The 23,349-nt window shown below is 42.1% G+C and overlaps 1 protein-coding gene across 2 annotated transcripts; it reads right to left on the bottom strand.

The window, feature by feature from the left end:
• Positions 1-9,386: 9,386 nt before the first annotated feature.
• Positions 9,387-22,014, bottom strand: sdc4 (syndecan 4). Of its 2 annotated transcripts, none has more exons than XM_062544660.1 (5): positions 21,807-22,014; positions 12,090-12,261; positions 11,924-11,955; positions 11,621-11,813; positions 9,387-11,411 (listed from the first exon to the last, which is right to left on the bottom strand). In XM_062544660.1, the coding sequence occupies exons 1-5, from the start codon at positions 21,858-21,860 to the stop codon at positions 11,260-11,262; spliced, it is 603 nt and encodes a 200-aa protein (XP_062400644.1). In that variant the 5' UTR covers positions 21,861-22,014; the 3' UTR covers positions 9,387-11,259. The 2 variants fall into 2 exon arrangements, with proteins under 2 accessions (XP_062400644.1, XP_062400645.1); XM_062544661.1 differs by having other exon boundaries at positions 12,090-12,258.
• Positions 22,015-23,349: the final 1,335 nt, after the last annotated feature.

Raw genomic sequence — 23,349 nt, 5'->3', positions numbered from 1 at the left:
ATCAAATGAATGTTGCTTGACACTTGCTATGAATACCACGCCAGACTAAGGAGACATTCTCTGAATTCTCTTAACAAATTCCATTTCATTCTTCTGGTTTATTTCTGTTCCATTACCTACTACCATGGTTTCACTTGGGCCAGAACTAAACAGGGTAAATGGCCAAACTTGTCCAGCAGAGCTGAACTCAGATCAGTTATCCGTACTTTGCTCATTGTTACCATTCCCAAATCCACAATCCCTGCTTTCTCCGATGCAAATACGCATGTCAGAGCAGAGTGAAGGCCTCATGCTTGAAGACCACAGTTTTCAGTAACAGAAGACACTGATGTTTTTGTCTCAGTGGATACGAACTTGGAGAAGTAAGCCACCCTGTGTCACGCACGCGCACACAGTCACACACACACACACACAAACACACACATAGACACACACACACACACACTCATGCACACGCAGAAAGACGAAGACACATTCATGCACACACACACACACACACACACACACACACACGCGCACACACACACACACACACACACACACACACACACACACACACACACACACACACACACACACACGCACGCACGCACACACACACACACACACACACACACACACACGCACACACACACACACACACATAAACATTCTCATTGAGGGATGAAAATGAAAACCTCATTGCGCAGGCACACTATTGAAAAAGGTGAGCGCAGCACATTCTCAGGCTGACTGTCCTGGACCGAGCTCTTCTCAGGATGTTTTAAGAAGCTCAGGAGGAAATCTGTGACCAGCTTGTGGTCTACCTCACGCCTCAGCGGCACGCAATGGCAAGAACATATCTTTTGTCCATGTGCTCCTCCGCACACACACACACACACACACACACCCCATCGGCAGTACCCCGACACGGTAATAACTCTGTGTGGAGAAAAGTGTACACTATCGGTATTGAGACGGGAGGCGGTTCAGAACCCACAGAAGAATGCTCCATCGCCAGCCCAGTTCCCAATAAAATAAAGAGACCACTTGTTACCATGAAGGTGGACAGAGTTTTGAAATGTTACTAGGAGACCTGACTGCCATTGGGTGGCGACCTCCCCTATTAAGCATTCCTGTATTACTGGAAGATCTAGAACAGTCTGTGCCTGAGGATTGCAGGATCATTTCTGAAATATGTTTGGGAAAGTTTATAGGACGTGTTGAGTGGTCATATTTTATAAATAATGTGGCAGATTGCATCGTTAACAGATGTTGCGTTGGACAGTTATTGATACAAATAAGATGTGATCACCACACAGGCATCTGGGGGTTGACAGAGAGAGAGAGTGGTTGACAGGACGAGCACACAAATAGCTCACACAGCACTGCCCCCCTCAGGCCACTGTCGGTCAGCCCCTGAGGAGAGACAGAGAGGGACCCTGGCCTGGGAGATCTGCGTTTGTATTGGGGAAATGTCGCATGTCCTAATGGCTGGACGTCTGTTGTGTGTCTTCGATGAGTTAGGCATGAGTGACTTTTGACATTATCAAGTCAAATGTCCAAACATATCATCTAAATTAACAACATGGTGATGACAGAATGACAACCATGATGACGAAGATGAGCATATTACTTGTGCCTTTTGACGGTGATTCCCAAGATAAATATTCCCATAATACAGAAATCTTCAACAGGGGGTCCGCAACCCTCAGCAGACCCTCACAGTGGCCGCAGGGGCTCAGCATGGTATACACTATGTTAATATGTGCACACGTCTACCTACACGTTATTATTCAGCTGGTTTATTAAACAACACAATTTAATAAGTTAGACTAGCTAGCAGGGGGTCCCTCCACCATCTCAGGGGTACTTGGCCCTTAAAGGTTGAAGACCTCTGCTGTAATGCATCAGACAAAAGCCACCTTATGAGGCACTCTATGGCTGCTAATGCACAAAGACCACAGCATAAGGCTGACCAGGGAAATCTCAGCTATGACCTCCTCCATTCTACTACATCCACCCGGCCCCTGGAAAATTTCATCTTCGAGTCCTATTGCTCGCGGATTTATTTGGCCATCCTGAGGGAGCATACATTACAGATGTAAAGGCCATTTCCTGAAATCCTTCTACTGACCCGCAGCAAAGCGAGCGAGCGAGCGAGCTGGCTGCTGCCCCGTCCAGCAGATAATGAGTGGGACTCGCCGAAACGCTCCACAGCGGTGTGTCAGGAAGAAAGAGACGTCTGTACCCAGAGCATCGTTTTCCACCTGAGCTGCAGGTGTTTGCTTTACGTGCTTGTGGGCGTGAGTGGCCAGGCCTCATTCATTTTAAATTTGGGACGGAAATGTTTACCTTGCGCTCTGCAAGCAATTGCTTCCCAAATATCGGCTACCCAGACGCATGAAGCCGATATTTTTATTATCTGTGTTGACTCTTCGCTGCTCTGCTTTCCGCCTGGCTTGAGTTTGATTGACGCTGTTGTGAATGTCATTATAAAAATGGCCCTGCTGGGAAATTACATCCAGGCTGACTATTAGATATTTAGACAAATAAACATTTCCATGTGAGAGATACTGTTTAAAGGTCTATATGACGATTCGAGATTTTGCCATTTTGCCATCTGAGAAATTCATGCTGTTTGCAGGTCAAGGGTCACTACCACAGGAATCACACGAGTTGAGTTCAGTAGCCCATCATTTCACAAAAGTAATGATTACTGTAAAAAGTAACATAAACATATTGTAAGACTGTAGATACTGAGGCACAATCTTAATCAATACACAAAGTGTTTCAAGACATTTGTTTGTGCATCACAAATTAACTATGTTTTTTAAAAAATAATCTTTGAGCTGAAAGATGAAGGAACCTTTTGATCATTGTGAAGCACAATTCACCAGGCATTGGATTGTTCACCCACTAAGAGGGAACGTGAGCTGGGGTAGGCTGTCGTGAGACAGCTTTTATGGTTATGGTTATGGTTATGGGATTTGGCAGATGCTTTTGTTCAAAGCGACATACAAATAAAAAACAATGCAATAATTAATTTAACAGTGAACAATTTAAAAAGCGCTTAATAGACCAAGTGCACGTTGAACAGATATGCTTTTAGATACCTCTTGAAAGATACAAAACTATTACAGGAATGGATCAGTCATTCCACCACCATGTTGATGTGTTGTTGCAATGGTAATCCTGCTCAGTAGTAGAACACACAGTTCAGACCTAAATATGATACTGAACAAAGAAAAGTGATTTTTATAGGATTCATACCACAAACAGACTAAATAAAATAACAACGCCAACTGCATTATGCTTTCCTGCTGCTAAATTAGTGGAAATGTGTTAAAACTATTTCTTACGGTTGCTTAACTATTATTTTGACCCACCAAACATAGTTCTTAGAATCCATTTGTAGTTAATTGCAATTAATTGGTCAGTGAATCCAGAAAAAAGTCTGGTCCAGGCCAACTGGTAGCATAATGAGTGGCCCTTTGATTTAAGCATGCAAGCGTGCTACATGAAACCACCTGAAACATTTTTTGGTTCTCAGCCATGTTTCACTTTAGGTCTTCGGGGACTTTTTTTTCAGGTGGAAAAATTAAACAGGAGCACTTTTTTGATGTCTTGTAAGGCATAGCACATTACTGATGACTTTGACCTGGCTTTTGAGGGTGAACTTACAACTCTTCACACATGTAACTTAAGTGAAATCACCTTTGAGACAAGCAAAAGCCTGGAGAGTGGCTCATACATCGCAATACGTGCTCCTGCATGACAGCCGCAGCCTCCAACCTTTGCGTGGCCCTTCCGTTACCCAGCTTGCGGATATATCGGTTTATTTATGCGGGGATACTTTTTCTAGCATTCTCTGCCAGACACAATATTATGCTGGAAACATACAGGTATTAACTGTTAAAGTTACGAATGATAAAATAAACTACAGCGCCTGCTCCTGGCGCTGCTAGACAGAGCTGGGATTGTGCGCTACTGGCTAATGAAACTCTGGATAATGAAATCACTAATGATTACTGCACCCCCGAACTCCAGGTGATTACTGTATGTCATTCATCCTTGTCTCTGCTTAATTTTTGAGTAGACTGTAATTGTCTCATTTTCTGCTAAAGCCACAGTTCCTTCATTGCAATGTAAATGTCATTACACAAGTTGTTTGATTTAGGTTATTGGTAGGCCTACTGGTCTTTTCCACTGAATTGTCTTTGTCGAAGGATACATGAATGACGTCTGGACCCCGACATATCCTTGGCCCTGTTGTGGAATCTGTTTACCTTTGGCCCTGTCAGTCATTTTCCTTATTTACAACCAGGGCCTCTTTTGCATCTGTTTTGTTATTCAGCCTGAAAATGTGACTCACTAATCTTTGCCATTGCTTAGAATAATCAGAAAAACAGATGAAAGCCATTTGCCTTCTGAGTGTTCACAAACGTCCCATAACATTTATAAGAGGGAGCGAAATTGAGATGATGTGGGTTTACAATGCCATCTTGTGGATAAAACTCGGTGTAAACGTCAAAGTCAATGGATGGCAAAGCTAAATCCACTGACTACTGATAGTTATCAATACTAGAATCTGTGATACATATTCTAATCAGTTAACCCCTTCATTGATATCATCTTCTGAAAATGGGATGGTTGGGAGCAATGATGAAGGCAAGAAAGTCATCTGTGTGATATTGATTGATTTAGCAGTGTTTGCAATTGTAAATGTCAGTTCAAACTTTTGTGTCAGAAAGATTGAGAGAACTTCTTTTTCACTCTAATTTTTATGTGGTATTTCTAGTGGTGGTGTTGGAACTTTAGATCTAAACTATACTAAATCAAAAGATATATCAGAAGCAAATATGTGGTCAAGGACATAAAACATCAAGGATGCAAAATATCAAAATGTATTGTAGTCATTAGATAACAACACTTACTCTTGGTTGGACATGTCAGCACATGTTATTACATAACATGAAATATTTTCTTGAGCTGCCAAGGTTGTAGTAACCACTTTTAGCCAGCAGAAGGCAACAGTTCCATGCATGAAAAACTTCAATGGGTAGGCCTACATAGTAAAAAATATCCTCAGATATATCAGGTGACCCATAACAGAAAACATATTGATCTACAATTTAAATGTCAACTCAATTTTAGTGTTATAGAATTAAAGAATCTTGATATATATAAAGTAGAGCATATAGGCCTAACCTAAAGATAAAACTGTTCCAGTCAATCTGCTCTGGTGAGGGCTATGTTCAGTACACTTTCCTATGCTTTATGGTATTATTAAAGACCTCCATCGTTGTTATCGCTTATCTCAGATGACTCATTTCCTTGTTTTTGTTCTACAGCCAGAGGCGTTGTGACACAGCCAGCAGTCAGGTATGCAAACAGCCAGGTGCTTACGAGTCCTCCGCTCTCCTCTGGGTTTTTTTTTACTGCAGGGGAAAGCCAGGGGTCTGTGTTGTCATGCATGATGTTCATCACACTTCCTTGTCTTCTTTTCAGAGAGCAGAAAGTTTATGGTTCAAGGGAAGAGAGAGAAAAACAGAGAGGGAGACAGATAAAGAGAGAGAGAGAGAGCGAGAGAGAAAGAGAGGAGAGAATGAAGGGTTGAGTATTTGTATGCAGCTGCTTGTTTTAAGTTGCTTGTAGGGTGTGTGAGGGAGGGAGAGAGAGAAGAGAAGGGAGGAGTGAGTTATACTACGGGAAAAACAACTGTGAGTCTATTCATTCAAAAATCCCAGTTTATCAACCATGGTCTAACCAACCTATCTTGTCTCTGAAACAAAGGTGAACTTTAACTTGCTTCCTTATCGAAACACTGGGGTATTCATGTAAGCTAACACCATGGCACTCTGTAAATAGAACCAGGAAATCCCCATTAAAAATTCCCGCTACATCATTAACTTAACTAAAGCAATGTTATTTTCACTGCAAATGAGACATGACACCACAATGAATCCTCCTAATCCTTTGAAAAGGAGATAAGCCAGGCAAGGTGATATTTTTGAAACAACCCAGTGGAAATGAATGAACATCTGACGAATATGAGTGTTGATGTTTTAACCATAATTTCCATTGTGTCATGCTGAGTACTGACTGCAAAAACAATGACTTCATTTACGTCAACTTCTGTAAGTAATTCAAAGTTAAGACAGAAATTCACCCTCTGACACATTGGAGTACACTGAGAGTGCATTTAAAGGTGTATTTTTCAGCCATAAACTGTTATACTGCATCAGTGTTTGCCCTCAATTGCCCTCCTCGGGCCACCCCATGGTGCACGTCTTCTGCATCAACCTCCTTGGCTGCTTTAATAATAACAATAATAACGATACCTTATATTCATGTAGCACCTTTCTCAAACTCAAGGTCGCTTTACAAAATCAACACAAGCAGAGCCAACCCAAGACAACAAGACAACCCAAGACCAAATAAACAAAAAAAAAGACAAGCAAAAATATGCAATGAGTCTATGCAGTGGCAGAAGATGTGAAGTGTTCCTGACACAGGAAGGCTTTGACTCCTGTTGCATAGTGCTCTGGTTTTCTCCCCATATGGCTCATCAGCTTCAGGGAGTGCACAAGAACACAGTGATCATAAGTGAGAGTGTTTACAGTGCCTTTTCCTGGTGGCTGTGCGCACCAACTGAATAATGTGGTGGGGTTTTGATGTGGTCAAGAGATTACTCTTCTAAACCAATCAGCTGGAGGCCTTGACCTGTTGGTTACAACGTGAGATATTGAACCATTATGCATATGCATGATAGAATGGCTGGTGTGAGGAGAATCTGACTGCTCTGAAGGCGGCTCTAAAATCAGCAGTGAATTAATATGCACAGCGGAAAACCATCTAAAATCACGCAGACAGTTCAATTCAGTGTGGTCCTGATGCATGGTTCTTCTCCCCAGTTCAGCAGAAGGGGAGAGTTGAGGATTCACCACAGCCACAGCCTCCAGCCACATGTTTCTGCAGTTCCAGGTGTTGTGAGCGATGCGTCATACCTGGTGTGCTGCCACCGTGCTACTGGAAGCTGTGTGTCAGAGGAGCCTGCAGGTGATGAGGCATGGCCGTTATCCAGAAGCATGCTGCTGACAGAAAAACGGCATGAAACCTGTTGCTGGAGGGAGCATGCCAGACTCTTAAATAGTTGGGGCAGCGAAACTAATCTTACTCCTACTTCGGGGAGGACTGAACAACACAAAGCATTTAAGTGACCATTACATTTATTATCAGGGTTGCATTTAATATTCATTCATGTTTATGTTATTTATTTATGTATTTGTTTGTCTTCTGTTGCCCACACTGACCTGCTGCTCAGGTTCTCTATTATATTCCGACCTTGGAGGTTGAAGTTTGAATATGTACACACTGGACAAGCTGGACATGAATTGCCCTTCTTGGGATCCATAGTTCTTGAGATCCAAACTGCTTTTCGTTTTTGTGCTTGTACAAGTTGAATCTAATCTAATCTCATTTGAACTGAAGTGAATCACCAGGTCAGAGTGGCGGGTGGGGGAGTCTGTGGGTCAGGGCTGGGCTGAACCAGACACTCCTGCAGAGTCACACTTGCACACACACACACACACACACACACACACACACTCACCACTCACTCACTCACTCACTCACTCACTCACTCACTCACTCACTTACTCACTCACAAACAGACACAACCTCAGGAACCAATGCACCAGGGATGACTAGCCTGGCGCAGGTCTTGGTAGATGGATGACGGCGTGGATGGGGCCTGTGAAGTACAGCCTACCTGACTACAAAGTCATCATGTTAACCATGAAAGCAACTGACCTGACAACCACTATAAGCGGGACACAAGCACACACAGGCTGTTCCTCGCCCCATAGTGAGATATAATGTAAACCCTCTACTCGTAGCACGCCATTATGTAACCTGAGCGCTTGCCGTTGTTACGGACACCTGTGGTTTTGACATGTGACGAGTAGTGAGGAGGCTTAAATGACTGCAGAGCAATATTGATGTGTAGAGTTATTGTGAAAACGTGGCCCGCTCCTCGGCATTACAGTGTCAAAGGTAACAGGTACAGGTAGCAGCCAGGGGAGAAGTCTGACTACTGTATGAGTGGGGTGAAGACGTAGCTGCTCAGCGTGGCTACTGCTGCTTAAGACAGCTGCAGAGAGACAGGCCGTGGCACGCTGGCTCATTGTCCCTTTCTGGATCTTTGCACACACGTCTCAATACAGGGTGGGGTTATTCCCAAGTTACCGCTAACGCTGATGACTAACTTCCATCCATTATTCAGGGTAAAACTAGCCTCCAGAGAACAGGATCATGCAAGGTGATATGTTTCTGCAGAAACTAATTCATTTTGAAATATTTCAGTAAATGTCTACCACTCAACTTTTACAGTAACTGACAGTTTTGTGTGTAGCCTACTTGCAGTAACAAGTACACAAATATACACAAAATGCAAGTCGCTGTCATCCTACAGAAGATAGAGCAACAAAAAACAAAACAGGATCTGTTCTTTAGAGAGAATGAATGGCTGTTTAACAGTTTAAAAGTTTAATTTGAAACAGTTTAATTTGAAATGCTCTTAGCATAAGCAACACTGTTTTATCCAGATACAAATCTGGATACCATGCATGTTATACCATGCATTCCATCAACATTTATTTTGCTTTTCATTTTTGACAGTGTTTATTTATCTTCACATCAAGCTCTCAGCAGCAGTAGGCCTAGTAGGGGCTGGAAAGCCAACTACCTAAAACATGTTGAAAATGGAACAGCCATGTGAGCACTGGAAAAATACCACTTCCATGCTAACTGGTGTCTTTAGACCACGAGACCATAGTGGGGAAGGATACTTCTGAGGACCCCCCTCATAATCATAATAATTAAGCACAGACTCATTTTCAAACATTTCTTCATTTCTTAGGAACGGCTCATCATGACCTGAGTGAAATGATTCACATCAGAGTTAAAGGTCAATGTGGGGCAAGACTCAATTTGGTTGTTTTATTGGTGTAAAAGGTCATCCGTAGATATTATATATATATTTAAAAAAAAAAGATAAAGCACAACTTTATAATTTTAAAGCAAAATGTTTTGCAGAAACTTTGGCCTTGGTGTCGCAGCCCTCCTTTGAGAACCACTGCTTTATATATGATAGCTGCATTGTCTGACTGAAAGCATTCCATCCTTACATGACAATCCTACATTTTTGCAGGACGTGTGGTCCTGGACCTCAGAGCTACATATAGCTTAGATGGCTGGTGACAAAGACGTGTCTGTTATTCACATAAACATATACCATAAAATATAAATTTGAAGATGATACCAACTAGTTTGCCTTACATCAAAAGGGGTAACAGACAAGAATAATAATAAAAGGCCCAAGAGAGAGACTGGAGAGGTTCAACTTGTGTGCATAAAAATAGCTTTATTTCCAAACAGATCAGAATCTGCATACAGAAATCAATGATTCATTGACTCCTCCACTCGATTGGTGATTCACATCTCTTGTTATGACGAAAAGCAGCAGATTTATTTTTCCCATGCTAATGACACATGGCTCAATCCTCTTCCCCTGAACAATTACATAGCAATCCTTCTACAAAACATAAATATATACCGCTCAAAAATGTCTAAAAGGAATAGAAACTCTTACAAAATAAAAAACTGCTTCAAAACTATTTGCTTCAGAAATCTTAAAACTAGTGTATAATATATATTTTATATATAAAAAACAAAAACAAAAAAAATCAAATCACATATACAACAGCTTAGAGGGGAAAAGCCCCAACCTGAAAGAAGGCAATAAAATATTTGACAGTTAAATTAATACATAAAAAACCTGAAACATGTTATCTACCAGAACACTGAACACAGACGAAGAAGTTAGTACTAGAATTGGTCATTCATTTTGAAAATGTGTCCCACTGAGTTTCTAAAGAAACTAAAAATTGTGCAGTTTATTTCTGTGTCTATGTTTATAAGCAGTATTGTTGTGAAACTGGGGGGGGAAGAGGAAAATCATGAGTGGAAAACAAAATAATAAAAAATTTGGCATTTAAATATTTGGTTACTAACAGTCTGCCACAAAATGGCCCAAGTACCCATTTTTTTTTTCTTTTTGACTTTATTTTGATGGCTATTTACAAATCCCTGGAAATTCAAAGTCCATGTGCAGAGAATGTGAGTCATCAACAGCAAACATGTACCTGTTAAAAACGGCTTTGCTGACTAAGACAGCTGCATCCAGAGAGCCTATGCGATTGGGCATAGCAATCAGCTGATAGAACGCCGCTTTAGAGTATATGTGATCTTTCCCATATCACACACACCACTCCCTTGTACCGAGACTGAGACCATGCTCCTCCCCTTACACCTAAAGCAGCTTTCTCCTTTGAGTCCCTCCGCTACATGATAGCCAGAGCACATAGTACCAACCGATTTTATTTCATATTAACGCACTGCATTTTCTTTTTTCGAACCACTGATTTTTAGCCTTAGCTTAAAAAAGGATAAAATTGAGATAATCACATCAGTCATTGTACACAGGGATTCATCCAAAACAAGAAACTTGAAAAAAAAAAAAAAAAAAGAAGGAAAGAAAAACACATAAATGCCACAGTAACATCAACTCCTGCAGCACCATGACGGATATGAGGACAGGTGTGGATGACTGGAAGGGAGAAAATAAATAACGTTACGATGATCTCAGTACCATATCACAGACCGAGCACCGCATTACAACTTTTAGTGTTCTAGCTTAAAAATGAACAAAACAAAACAAAAACCTCCGGAGGGGCGTACACACCGATAGACATATTGAATTCCAGTGCAGCTCAGGACATTAAGCATTTCACTTTGGGTGGAGTTATTAAATATTTAAATTAAAAGGAAACAAAAGAAACAAATATTTGATGTTTGGCAACACCTCTCCTAATTGCCTTCTCATGATGTTAATAAAAATAAAAAATAAGAAAAAAAGGAACATGGCCCCTTAATTACAAGACCCACTGATTGGGGGACATCTCATCAGATTACAATGGCATGACTGAGGAGAGAGTATTTTACAGTCAGTCTTTCTTTCAATTTTCAGAGTTGTACCTCTCCCTCTCTCTCTCTGGCTTTTCTGGTAGCATGGAGGATCAGGTGTGAGGCAGTCCAGGAATAGAGAGAGAGAGAGAGAAATAGAGAGATAGAGAGAGAAAGCTTAGCGGCTGAGTTTCAGAGGCACTGTGAGGAAAGGAGGGGGGGGGGCTGCAGAGGCACTCCACTCCCCGACCTTTAGGCGTAGATCTCCATGGTGGCGGCTTTCGTGTAGATGGGCTTCTTGCCCAGGTCGTAGCTGCCCTCATCTTTCTTCTTCATGCGATAGACGAGCAGCAGAATGAGGAGCACGGAGAAGAGCAGGCCCACTGCGCCGCCAGCAATCAGGGCTGGAACAGAAGAGACATCAACATCCATTCAGGCGAGCCAGCAGGGAGGTTGTAAACAGTGCACAGGCACAGCACGCAGCTACAATTAGGAAAGACATTGGCCAGCGCTAGCACAGCATTCTTACATGGCATGCTGGTGGGACTTACGTAATTGTGTATCGTGATGTTGGGTTGTATTGTTGTGCTGTTGTGTGGGGAGGGAGTCTTACCTGCAATCACTTCAGTCCTGTGAAAGAATTTATCGTCTCCCGACTGGGACATCAGCACGTTGGGTGGGTACTCCTCGAACCCTGACGAGCGCACGCCGACCTCGTTCTTGGCCACAATGTCGTTCTCGTCCACGGTGGGTCGTGGCTTCTCGGAGTCTCCCTGCTCTGGGATCCTGTTGTCGTTGAGGTTTGGCTAGTGGGGAGAGATGAACATGTGTTACATGTGGCTCCAGACTCAAGTAGTTCTAATAGATCTTGTTCATTAAATGAGTAGTGATGGTAAGCAAAAGGAATAAGTAATACCTTAGATGTTGGCACAATCTCTTTGAAGGACTCTGTAGATCACAGGGAGAAAACAAGGAGGAAATCACGTGAGGTATAAACAATTGCAAAAATGTAGAAATATAATATTACTATATAACGTGCTTTTATGAATAAAATGTATTATTATCATCATTCACAAACTGACCATCATCTCCAGAGCCTGAAAAGCCATCATCGTAGAATGAGTCGTCATCATCGTCCTCGTCGTCGCTGGTGATCTCGAAGTCGGAACCGTTCTGGGAGTCACCCGACGACACCAGGTCCTCCTGAGACTGCTTAGCCTTCATGGGCATCCACGTCTCAGTCTCTCTCGCCTGCTGAGCGGAAACACACACACACATACACACACACGTGAGAAAAACAACACTTTAGAACTGGCACGCTAACAAAGCAAGACAATGAGCTCAGGGGAGACATTTCACAACAGCAAGGCTACTTCATAAAAGGCTAACTATTTCCCATGTATTTGGTTTCACATAGGTCTTTTTTAATGTTGTGGGAGCAAAGAGGACAACCGATCGTCGCACGCCGTCTACTTTACAAGCATCCTGGTTTTAATAGACAGTGGTGGTGAGAAACTCGACTTCAGACAAAAAACTATATATCTCAAGGAGGAAGTGTCTTCAAAGGTCAAACCATATGAGGAAGCCATTAACCTTTGGCCTATCTTATCGGAAAGGAAAGGCAAGGCAGGAAGTGGCTGATAGCCCAGCCACATGAACAAAGACACACAGCAGTCGCAGCTAATTTCAGAGAAATAGACACATTACACCTTTGCTGATCTGGTTTGGTTCACAGCTTTGACCTTTTACCCTTTGCATACCCCTGAAAACAAACATGAAGGGAGGTGCTGGTGGCGGGGGAGCATTTAAGTAATGGTTATCTCCCCATATCCACAGTCATCACAAGGCGGAGCTTATTGTACTCGAAAGACATTACCCTTGCTAATCATATTATCACCATTTAACTTCATTGCCCTTTGCCAAGTAGGCACAGTCAATGAGATTAAACAAAGACAATTTGATGGCCTGATCCAATTATCAACCATCCATTGGCCTGAGGATGCTGCAACATGCACTCGCAGACACGTATAAACACACAGAGTGTGGGCGCTGGCCCCGAGGTGTAAATGGCCAATGTTCTCGCAGCGGAGTCGGAGCCAGGCATGTTTGGGTTAAAGTCTCTGGCAGGCAAAGTCGCGCCCCGGTCAGATATCATCGCTGTGCTGGGTTTGCACTGATTGCAGAGCAGACACCAGACGCAGGCATGCGCTTAGGTAACACCTGGCTGGGCTGTGGCCTCGTCTACGGTTAAAGAAACAGTCATGCATTATTCATTGTTGAGCTTCGGCTGGACTGCCAAGGGAGTGAGAAGGGGAGAGGAGTGAGAAGGGGAGAGGTTTTTTTTTTATCAGTTCTGGATGGTTGCTCAAGGCTGGTTCAGGAGAAATGCAACTCAATGCCTTCAAATATCCTCAGCCAGGTGGTCTGCTCCTTACATACAAAGCCCAATCCTTTTCTTATCCCATCACAAGTCAAAGAGAGAATTAGATAGGGGACGTTCTCCTTTTTTTTAAAGAACAGAAAATAGCCAGTCTGTTAATTGTGGTGAACCACTTCCCTTTCAAAACTAGTACAAAAATCTATCGCTGGTGTGACCTTTAGAGTAGGCCTACCACATTACTCAAGATCTCATTGGGGTGATTATGCGTAGGCTTCTTTTATCAGGAGCTGGCAACAAAATTCCATGCCGGAGGCAAAGACTTCCACTGATTTAATTGGGCTGAAATGCTTTGTTTCAAATTGGCTAGATGGAAGTTAATCCCCTCTCTTTCTCTCTGTCTCTTTAGGTTGCATTTGACTTAAGGGAGTGCTCAGAGAATGCCATTGTTCCAGACCGAGAGCTGGAACAGGACAGAACAGGAGGCCATTTTATTTGCCCTGTTGCCACAGCAGCCAGCTTCCACATGCTTTGAACCAAGTGGTGTGAAAACTGCTCCAGAATCAAAACGGCAACCACTCGAGCACCACCATGGAGAATTAAAAACAAAACAAAACAAAAAAACACTACAGTTCTGTGGTGCTGCGCTGAAAAATTAATATACGTATGCAATGCAACAGATCAGACAAATTGGATGGAGCTCAAGGTTGGGGACTTTCCAAGACTTATCTCAGAACTCCATCTTGCTCCAACAAGTCAGAGCCAGCAGCCATCTCTTTCTCCTTCTCAATACACACACACACACACACCTGGCAATCCCTCCATTTTATCGTAAGCCACCCACTCCTCCCTATAGTGGCTATGCAGGGGAGAGAGCCTGTCGTGACAGGTTTGCTGGCAGCCAGCTGAGCGATGAAAGCTCAGGGCCGGGGGAATGATCTTGACGTGTACACAGCAGAAGCTCTATGAGGTCCCGCTCTCATGCCAATTGTCAAACACAAGACCGACCAGATTTGACATCAAAGTCAAACATGAACTTACAAGAGGAAAAGGGCAAAAGAAAAAAACAACAAAACAAAACAAAAACATCCTTACTCAATTTGTTGTCTTCAACACCTTAAGCTTCTGTGACTTCTGTGAATTTGCATATGTTTTGAAATTTTGTTTGAAATAATAATAATAATAATAATAAAGCTAAACGTTTCAGAGCTATGAGACAAACAAGAACATTTAACAATGGTCTGAAACCTTTCACCATACTGCACAACCACAGAAATGTGGGCAGATGACAGTCATTACAAGAAAACAGCCCACATTCTAAGGCATTTTCCACAACAATATAAACCCAAGTCATGCCTGAGTTGATTGAAAAGACACAGGCACACATCTTCACAATGACAATTGGGTTAAGAGTGGAATGGTCTCCATCTTGGGTCAGACTGTGATTTTCAAGTTGTTTTCCTGTGTTCAAACACCTCTTGCACAGAAAGTCCCTTCTGTGGTCGGTTAAACCGCTTTCAATTTCATAACGCATTTTTTTTTTTTTTTTTTTAAAGCATTTTCATTTCATGTAAAAGACCAGGCTTTCTCTCTAAGCCGGGTTTGTTACTGCACCCCTTGCTTTGAGGACAGTTCCACTGTGTAACGACACTGACACTGCCAGCGGAAATCAAATAAGTTACAGCCCTAACCATGAGCAGCATCCCTCCCCCAGCTCATTAAACTGAAGTGAGTAGTGGCTCTGGGAGCCTGGAGTCCATGCAAATTAAGAGGCTAGCTAAACCCTGGCCTTACCCAGGGCTGGCAGACCAGAAGAGCTAAATCCCCCCATCTGCTTGCAAATGGCCGAGCATCTGTTCCATTGACTCAATCAGTCCATGCATGAGGGTCTGCCTCTTGCAATGTTTAAACCATGTGAGGGTCTCTCAACCTTACTGTTTCTAAGAGAGCTGAGAATTTAAGAACTGTTCAAGTAATTGATGAATACATGTATGGCCATGAAATTATAGCTCAACTTTTATTTCCTTTTTAACCACAGTTGGGTCCAATACATTTCCCAAACAGCCTCAAAAAAAATATGTTTTTGCCAAAGTCACATTCCTAATCACAACCCCATGGCAACGGGTTGGTGGCAAGTCCCTGCGGTCCGTCGTCCTCTGGCTCAATGAGATTGACCACGTCCTTTCAGATCACATCCAATTACTGCCCTGGCTCTTGTTCCGTGTCACTTGAACCAATCGGATTTGCGATGCACAGTTCTGCTTCAGTTTAGGATGCACATCCTCCTGAGATACATACAGCCTGGCTGGCTGGAGTGAGGCAGCCTCAGCGTTGTTGCGGACACACACAGGGGTTGAAACCGCTCCAGATTCCATCCACCTTCAGTGGAACTAAAAATAGCCGAGAGTTTTCATCTGGCCTCGTTCGAGCCTCGCTCACCACCACAGGCCTCCCCATGGCACGGCAGCTCGGACTCCCGGGACACAAAAGACAGACATCTTAAAGCAACAAGCTCACTTGGCTGTTTTAGCCTAGCCAACGCAGATATGTTGAAATCAGAAAGAGTGCGAGAAGTCCTAAAAAGGAATGTGCATCAAATCAATGATATGGCTACCAATCCCCCCTTGACCCAGACACGTACGCGAGCACACACATGAGTCATCCAAATCTTTGGAAGTCTGTGTGTGTACTCATGCTGTTCCAAAATACTTCTACATCAACCATTCCCGCTATAGATGACTCAGAGGAATGTGATTTCCCAAAGGGAAGATCAGCAACAGAAGACCAATCCCTGCCCATTTCATGTGAAGTTCTTTCATGTCTTTGAGGATGTCACAGGCTTTCATTAATTAAGCTCCTCACTTCTAAGTGAGGGTGTTTCAACACTCAATGGCTCTGAACAACCCGAATGGCCAGGTCATTGTCCCACCATGCCAAACAATTGGTATTGTATAATACAACTGTGGCACAGAAGTCTCCAACAAAAACAGTAATACTGGTTAGAGTATAACATGAGACAATGTAGTCTCTATGGCCAAAGACCTTTTTAAAAAGTCTTTACACTGCTTTGGTTACCTAATTGACTTGAGTGAGAAATTAAGTAAAAAAAAAAACCTAAGAAAGCAAATCTTAGGGGAATTTTGTGGGGGCATGTTTCTTGCAGGCGCAATGTCGAGCAATAGCACTGGGGAAACCCACTGGGGAGCAGAAAAAAAAACTCCTCGCTCTGCCATCTTGATTCCTTTCACAAGCCACCTCATAATTCACATATGGCCTGCACAAAGGGGTTTGAGAGCTTTATATCTGCCTTCAGATCTACCACAACCAGCAGACTGTGAGATTAAGATTTAAGCGCATGCAGCATCAGACCTCACACATCAAAAGCCTGTGGTTAACACATATGCGACTGTTCAACGCAGTGACAGTCATTTCTCTACAAGCATAGGGAACGTGGGTTTCCCCAACACAAATGTCGCTGTATTTCAATGACAAACGTCAACTAAAGCTTTCTTGTCTGTAGAGAAGGTTACATGTTTTGGAAACTGGAAACAAAAACTCAATAGTTGCCATACCGTCCTAGCCTGGCTAACGCCTCCCACTTCTCAAATGAGACGTGGTCTGGCAACCAGACGTTCATTTTCTCGTATTTGAAAAAATGCCCAGATCCGTTCATTGGGCGCCACGGATGTCTATCAAATGCGCATAGCTCACCCAACTCGTTCGTATGCAACGCTAAGGGCTGCCGTAAATCCTTTGGCGTCGAATGTAGACGCAAGAGGGCAACGGAAACTTCTCGGATGTTCTGTGATTGGTTCGCCAACATCAGGCGAACATTAGGGCGTTAGTTTCCAGACTGGCTTAGCAGCGGGATTGAAATCACCGCGCAAGGCAGTATGGAAAAACCCAGGCTAATACCGTCCCAGATTTTGCTCAAAGTTTGTCAACATTACCTTTTGTCCTTGATTTTTAAAGCTATTATACTGTCAAAAACACCTCATCTTGAAAGCCATGTTTAGATGTCATATCTTAGAAGTAGCATTTCTAGGCTGACAAAACTTTGTAGGATGGAAGAATTAGATACATTAATCTCAGAATTAAAGTTTGTATTGTATGCCGATTGATTTTTTACAAAAGTCACTTATTACCCAGGGGGCAAAGGGTGTTTTACAGACATGGGCTGCTGTAAAAGGTTGTCATGCAAAAATAAAATCTAGGGTGTCCCAGGATCACAACCTGGGTGGCCAACCCGGTCAATAAGCTGCTGTTTGTGTGCTATCGCCCTTTTTATGCCCCATTATAAGTCTATGGACGAATATATTATGGGGTGAATAGGGTAAAAATTTTAACAAATAGATATCCCCACAAAAATTTCTCAGGTGATTATTTACATTAAGGCAATACTTTTTTGTATTGCAAGTTTTTTAAATATCATGCACAAATATGTAAATGAGGCATCATACACTTAAATGTACGCAATAGAAAAGTTTGGCCTGTACCTTATGGGTAAATACAGTAAGAAACAGCCTAGGCTGAGCCTAACCTATATATTTTCTAGGATCTTAAACCCTGTAGATATGATTTAATATGTGCTGAGACAAGTCTCACCTTCTTCCACAACATTTGACAATGAATCTCTCTATAGTATTTGCATTGTATTGTAATGCATGGATTCTCAATGTACACCCATGTAGCTTTATGTTACTGTAACCCAAAATTGTCCCATGTTAACATTCATTTTTATATTCAGCATAGTCGGACCTTTCACCAAAAGTTTGTTTGGTTGATAGAGGTGCACTTTAAGCCCCCCAAGCCCAAGGCTATATGTATATGCAAATCCGTGCATATTTCATTTGATAATGGTTCATCTACATAAATGTATAAAGTATTTCAGAAAACTTGCAATACAAAAAAGTATTGCCTTAATGTAAATAATCATCTGAGAAATTTTTGTGGGAATATCTATTTCTTAAAATTTTTACCCTATTCACCCCATAATATATTCGTCCATAGACTTATAATGGGGCATAAAGAGGGTGATAACACACAAACAGCAGCTTATTGACTTGGTTGTCCACCCAGGTTGTGATCCTGGGACACCCTAGATTTTATTTTTGTATGACAACCTTTTACAGCAGCCCATGTCTGATTTCCCTAACAAAGGGGGTTTTGCCCCCTGGGTATATATTTTAGATTGAGAAAGTTTTAGTGTGGTATCAGACATCACACCTCAAAACACACATATACAGTTGTTCAAGGAAGTGACTAATTTCTCTACATGCATGGGGAACATGGGTTCCCCCTTCCCAAATGTCAAGTAAGCCTACATCAATTGGGAACTAGATAAGCAAACAAAATAAGTTGGCTATGTACGACGTCCACTCGCAGACTTTTACCAAATAGGCCTATTGAACAACTTCACCAGAGCAGCTAAAGAGGTTAAGGCAGGGGCACGTCCACCATGTAATCAAGAGGACAGGAAACAGGGATGTCTTCCCTTAACAATGAACAAAACATTATCTACAAAAAAACACATTTTTATTGAAACGTGTGTCTACCATTTCCCTAAAGAATATCTGGGGAGTTTTTTGTAATGGAAATCTTGAAGAAACATTATACTAATCAAAAAACAACACAGGCATTTAAAAAGAAAAAAAGACTAACAGGCCGCTAATGAGCCCGAGGACAATTCAGGGGAAGACGGAGTAAATGCATAAAATTCTTAACATCTTTCTACCAAAAGCAGATCAAAACCCTCTCTCACACTGCCAACATTCCATCCTCAAAAAGGGATTTTATAGCCCAGTGGACAGCAATGCAGAAACCATTATTACATCCTGGTGAAAGTATTTATCATGTTCTCCCTGTGGCCCTTTCACGGGGCATTCAATTCAGCCCATCAAGATGGAGCAGAAGAAGAAAACACAGGCTCATTCTCGTGCAAATGATCTCACGCCTAATTCAGAAAAAAAACACATTCCTACAAGACATAATAGAGAGACAAGAGTTACAAGATTTTTTGGGGAGGGGGGGGTGTTTTGATTAGGGAGTGTGGTTGGTTGGGCAGCTGAAAGTTTCTTTTGCAAACTGTTCAGGTCAAACAACAAGCCCAATTGGTTGCTAGGCATTGCATTTAGGCCTACGTGTTCAACGAGTTAGCTCCACTGTACTAAACTATTGCATATAATATTAAGAACCATGTCAGTCAAAAAAGGAAGACTTATTACCATTCCACAAATATACCTACAACTTTAAGAAGTACAACAACACTAACAGTCACTTTAACAGCATCTGAAAAGCGTGGCTTATGAAAACGCATCCATAATTTGAAAGAGGGTGGCTAAACATTCTGTTCACAGAGACAAACGAGAGTGTGGGTCATGGCGAATGAATGCAATTCTCCTGTCCAGTGGCCTGGGAGGAGGCTAACGAAAGAACCCTGACCATTTAAATCCGCCCATGTGTGCAAAATCCCAATGAAGGCCGGTCAAGGTCAGCAGGGGTCAAATTCCACAGGAAAACGCAAAAGGAGTGGGGGGTGGGGGGGGCCAGAGAAAAGGAGGTTTTTTTTTTTTTTTAAATGAAAGAACGAGCAGCAGCTTCTGCATGGTTTTGAGGAATGTAGCAGTCTCTCTTGCTCTTGGCATGGGATGTGCTTCAGAGTTCAGCGAGCTGTGCGCAGCTTTTGATGTATGCTGGTCAGCCACTGCCACTGGCCCTTCCAAGTTGCTGGGAAAACAGTCGCGCAACCATCTACAAAACTGGCAGATGAACAGAAGCGCGCACACACACACAGACAGACAGACAGACAGGCCGACGGACCGAAGTGCGGGCACAGCTCCCAGCCAGTGGAGAAGCCGCTCATATTTTGGCCATCGAATCACGTTGACACACCATTAACCACCCAACAGATTGCATCTCAATCCATTTGCTCTTGAGTGTTGAGTATTGTGAAAAACGACACAGGGGATTTGACCTGTATGAAGGCCTGTAATAAGATCTGCTGCCTGTGTTGAGCAATAGATTAGGATCTGAGGTCCACTAGAGTGGAGGTGGAGAGAGAGAGGGGGGAAACCTAACCTACACCTTTTTCCCAAGGCCAAAGAGTGGAGTGCTGTAATCTCTCCATGACGTTCATTTGCATTCTGCTCATGATTTTGGCTGCTCGACCACCACCCACACTGGGTGGCTGGCATCTGTCTATTACCATTCCATTCTATTTTGACCCACCCCCATATTCAAAGCAGCGCCGACATCTGCACATGGCGACTCTTTCCCATTAGGAAAACAATGCATCAACAGTGACGGGACATGCCACTCTCAGGTGCTTTTAAGTGAGAGCACACATAGACACACACGTAGGGCTAAAAAGTGGTAAACCTCAAACCTCTGTAGTACCACAAATAATTCATTGATAAACAAGTAACAATCTTTCTATAATAATGACATTCTGCAAACTCCTGAGGTTTACATAATGACGACTGTGTTGGCTGTACTTTGAAATCATTTACAAGAACGTTGTGTGTACTTTCCCCAAAACAAGAGGGGCAGGGCACAAAAAAACCCAACAACGAAAAAAAACATTTCCATGAGATTGCAATGTACACAGGCCTCTATCTCAAACATAAAGGTCAACAACCCTGTACACTACATTGCCTATAGCTTTGAATAATAGGCCCAAGAAACTCAATGTAAAAACATACAAAGATGTAGCTTGAACTGCTAACCCATTGCAGAGGCCTCGAATACAAGCCATTAAATTAAAAAAAGAATACAAAAACAGCTAAACAAATACTAATCGTCCACTAGGATAAACTAGTTTAAACGTGATGCAGTGCCAACATAACCATTGTTAAGACTGGAGAGTGACTACTCAATGGTATTACAAGTCCATCTGTCTGAATTGGATTAACCTATAGCTATCTGGCTAGTTACAATGGCTAGTCTTAATATCCCAATAACACAGTAAACGTAAGCCCCTGGATAAAGACAAGTCCTTCTACGTTGAGTGATCAAACGAGTGAAACATAAAGGGGTACAATCTATCAAGTGTCAAAGACATTCGGTGTGAAAGGACACTCTCGAATCAACAATACACTAATTTGTTAGTTAATGTTAGCTAATTTAACTTAGCGCAACACAGTAATGTTAACGTTCACGTTAACTTTCACCGCACACTTCCAACACATCGTACAACACATTGTGTTCAAAAGAGTTTACTAACTAGAGACGAAGAAATCGCGTCAACTTCGCTTACATGAAACCACATAGGCATTCCGTCAGTAACAGAACACCAACTTCAACATAGACTTAGAGGAAAATTACTGGTTAAAGCAACCTTGTGTAACACAAAATTCTTTAGTTTTTCAGCTATCGACAGCTAGCCAAAAGCTAACGACTGGCTGTTGAATATTAACTTACTCACCGATTCAGAGCAGACTGAAGCGACTAAAACCAACAAGAGGAACAGCTTTTGCATCTTTCTTCTCTTGACAACGTCGAAGGCAACTAGTATTATTCTTGTAATGATGCACACAAAGACTGATGTTTAACAGACGTTTCAATAATGTTACTATCCTCTAAAAAATTCGCTGACAACTTCACAGGTCCTCTTGCAGTCACCGAATCCACGTACAGAGTCACTGACCAGTCAAGTAGAAGTACGCATTGATTTCTAGGACTTTGCACGTCAGGCTCCTCCTCCAAATGTGACGTTAGACCAATGACAGTCATTTTCGAGTCGTCATTTTCCGGGAAATTCACCACCAGCATCAAACAACTTTTACTGTCTGTCCAGCAAGCAACAGGTTGATCCCTGGGTTATAGCTATGGGTTATAGTAGTAATCAGACCATCAATCTGCTAACTTACACTTTATCTGAAACAGGAATTAGGTATGGTTTCGACAACAGTTTAAGGGGTCAAATGATTAGCCTACAAATGGTAGGCCTAACACAAAATAAAATGTGTCTGACCAAAATCAGCTAAATTGTAGACTAGGCTATAGCCTAGGCATAGGCTAGGCTAAAATAAGTTACATGAAATTGTTCAAATATGTAGGCTAGCCTACTCTTTCTTGACTTCTTTTCATGTTTCCAGGGAATTGTTGTCGCAACCTAAACATGGATTTTTCCGTTGTCGTAATCTTCCGGAATTTTTAGGATCCCCGCCCCCCCAAAAAAGGGAACAAGGGAATCTGCTTACTGCCTCTCTGACGTTTGCATGCAATAATTTCCCCTTTCCTTTACCACTTTCCACTTTCGATTTCCACAGTAGTGTATTGCCCATATCAGTCTTAGACTAGACTACTACCCCTTTTTACTTCCTTAAAAGTTTCGAACGCTGTTTTTGACGTTTCTTGATGTGCTCAGCTTGTAGTGAAATTTCTTTGATCAGCAACATCACCTTCAGCTACCACTTTCTTTACATGGCCGTCACCTAAGCTAATTCATATATCCGGGGCCACGCAGGTTAAAGTAGCCTAAGCCTTTGTTTTGATTTTATTTGTCAACTTTGACATTAGGTCTGCATTTGTGTGACTGTGACAATATCTTGCGTTCATCCTTGAACTAGAACTGGTAGCCATGCTCACATAGCCTAGACCTATATAGGCCTTTTTTTAAAAAAATATTATTATTTTATTTCTATTTTATTTTTTTCAAAAAATTGATTGCAAATCAATTTGAATCGCAATATGAGAATTCACAATTAGGATAGATATTTTCTCCAGCCTAGTGGTTCAATCTAACTGGATAGAACATACAGTAGGCTAGCCAATGATGTACAGTAGACCTTCATGTCTGTCTATGGCATTTTGCAGTAAATTAGCCTACATGTTAATAACTTTTGACACAAGATAGCCAACAGGCTTTTTTTGTGATAATGATTTATTATTGTTATTGTTATTGTTATAGGGGTAGTAGTCTAGTCTAAGACTTATATGTTATTATTATTATTATTATTATTATC

This window comes from Sardina pilchardus, chromosome 9 (assembly GCF_963854185.1).
Source record: "Sardina pilchardus chromosome 9, fSarPil1.1, whole genome shotgun sequence".
Classification (NCBI taxonomy): Eukaryota; Metazoa; Chordata; class Actinopteri; order Clupeiformes; family Clupeidae; genus Sardina; species Sardina pilchardus.
This window is presented reverse-complemented; position numbering and strand designations above follow the sequence as displayed.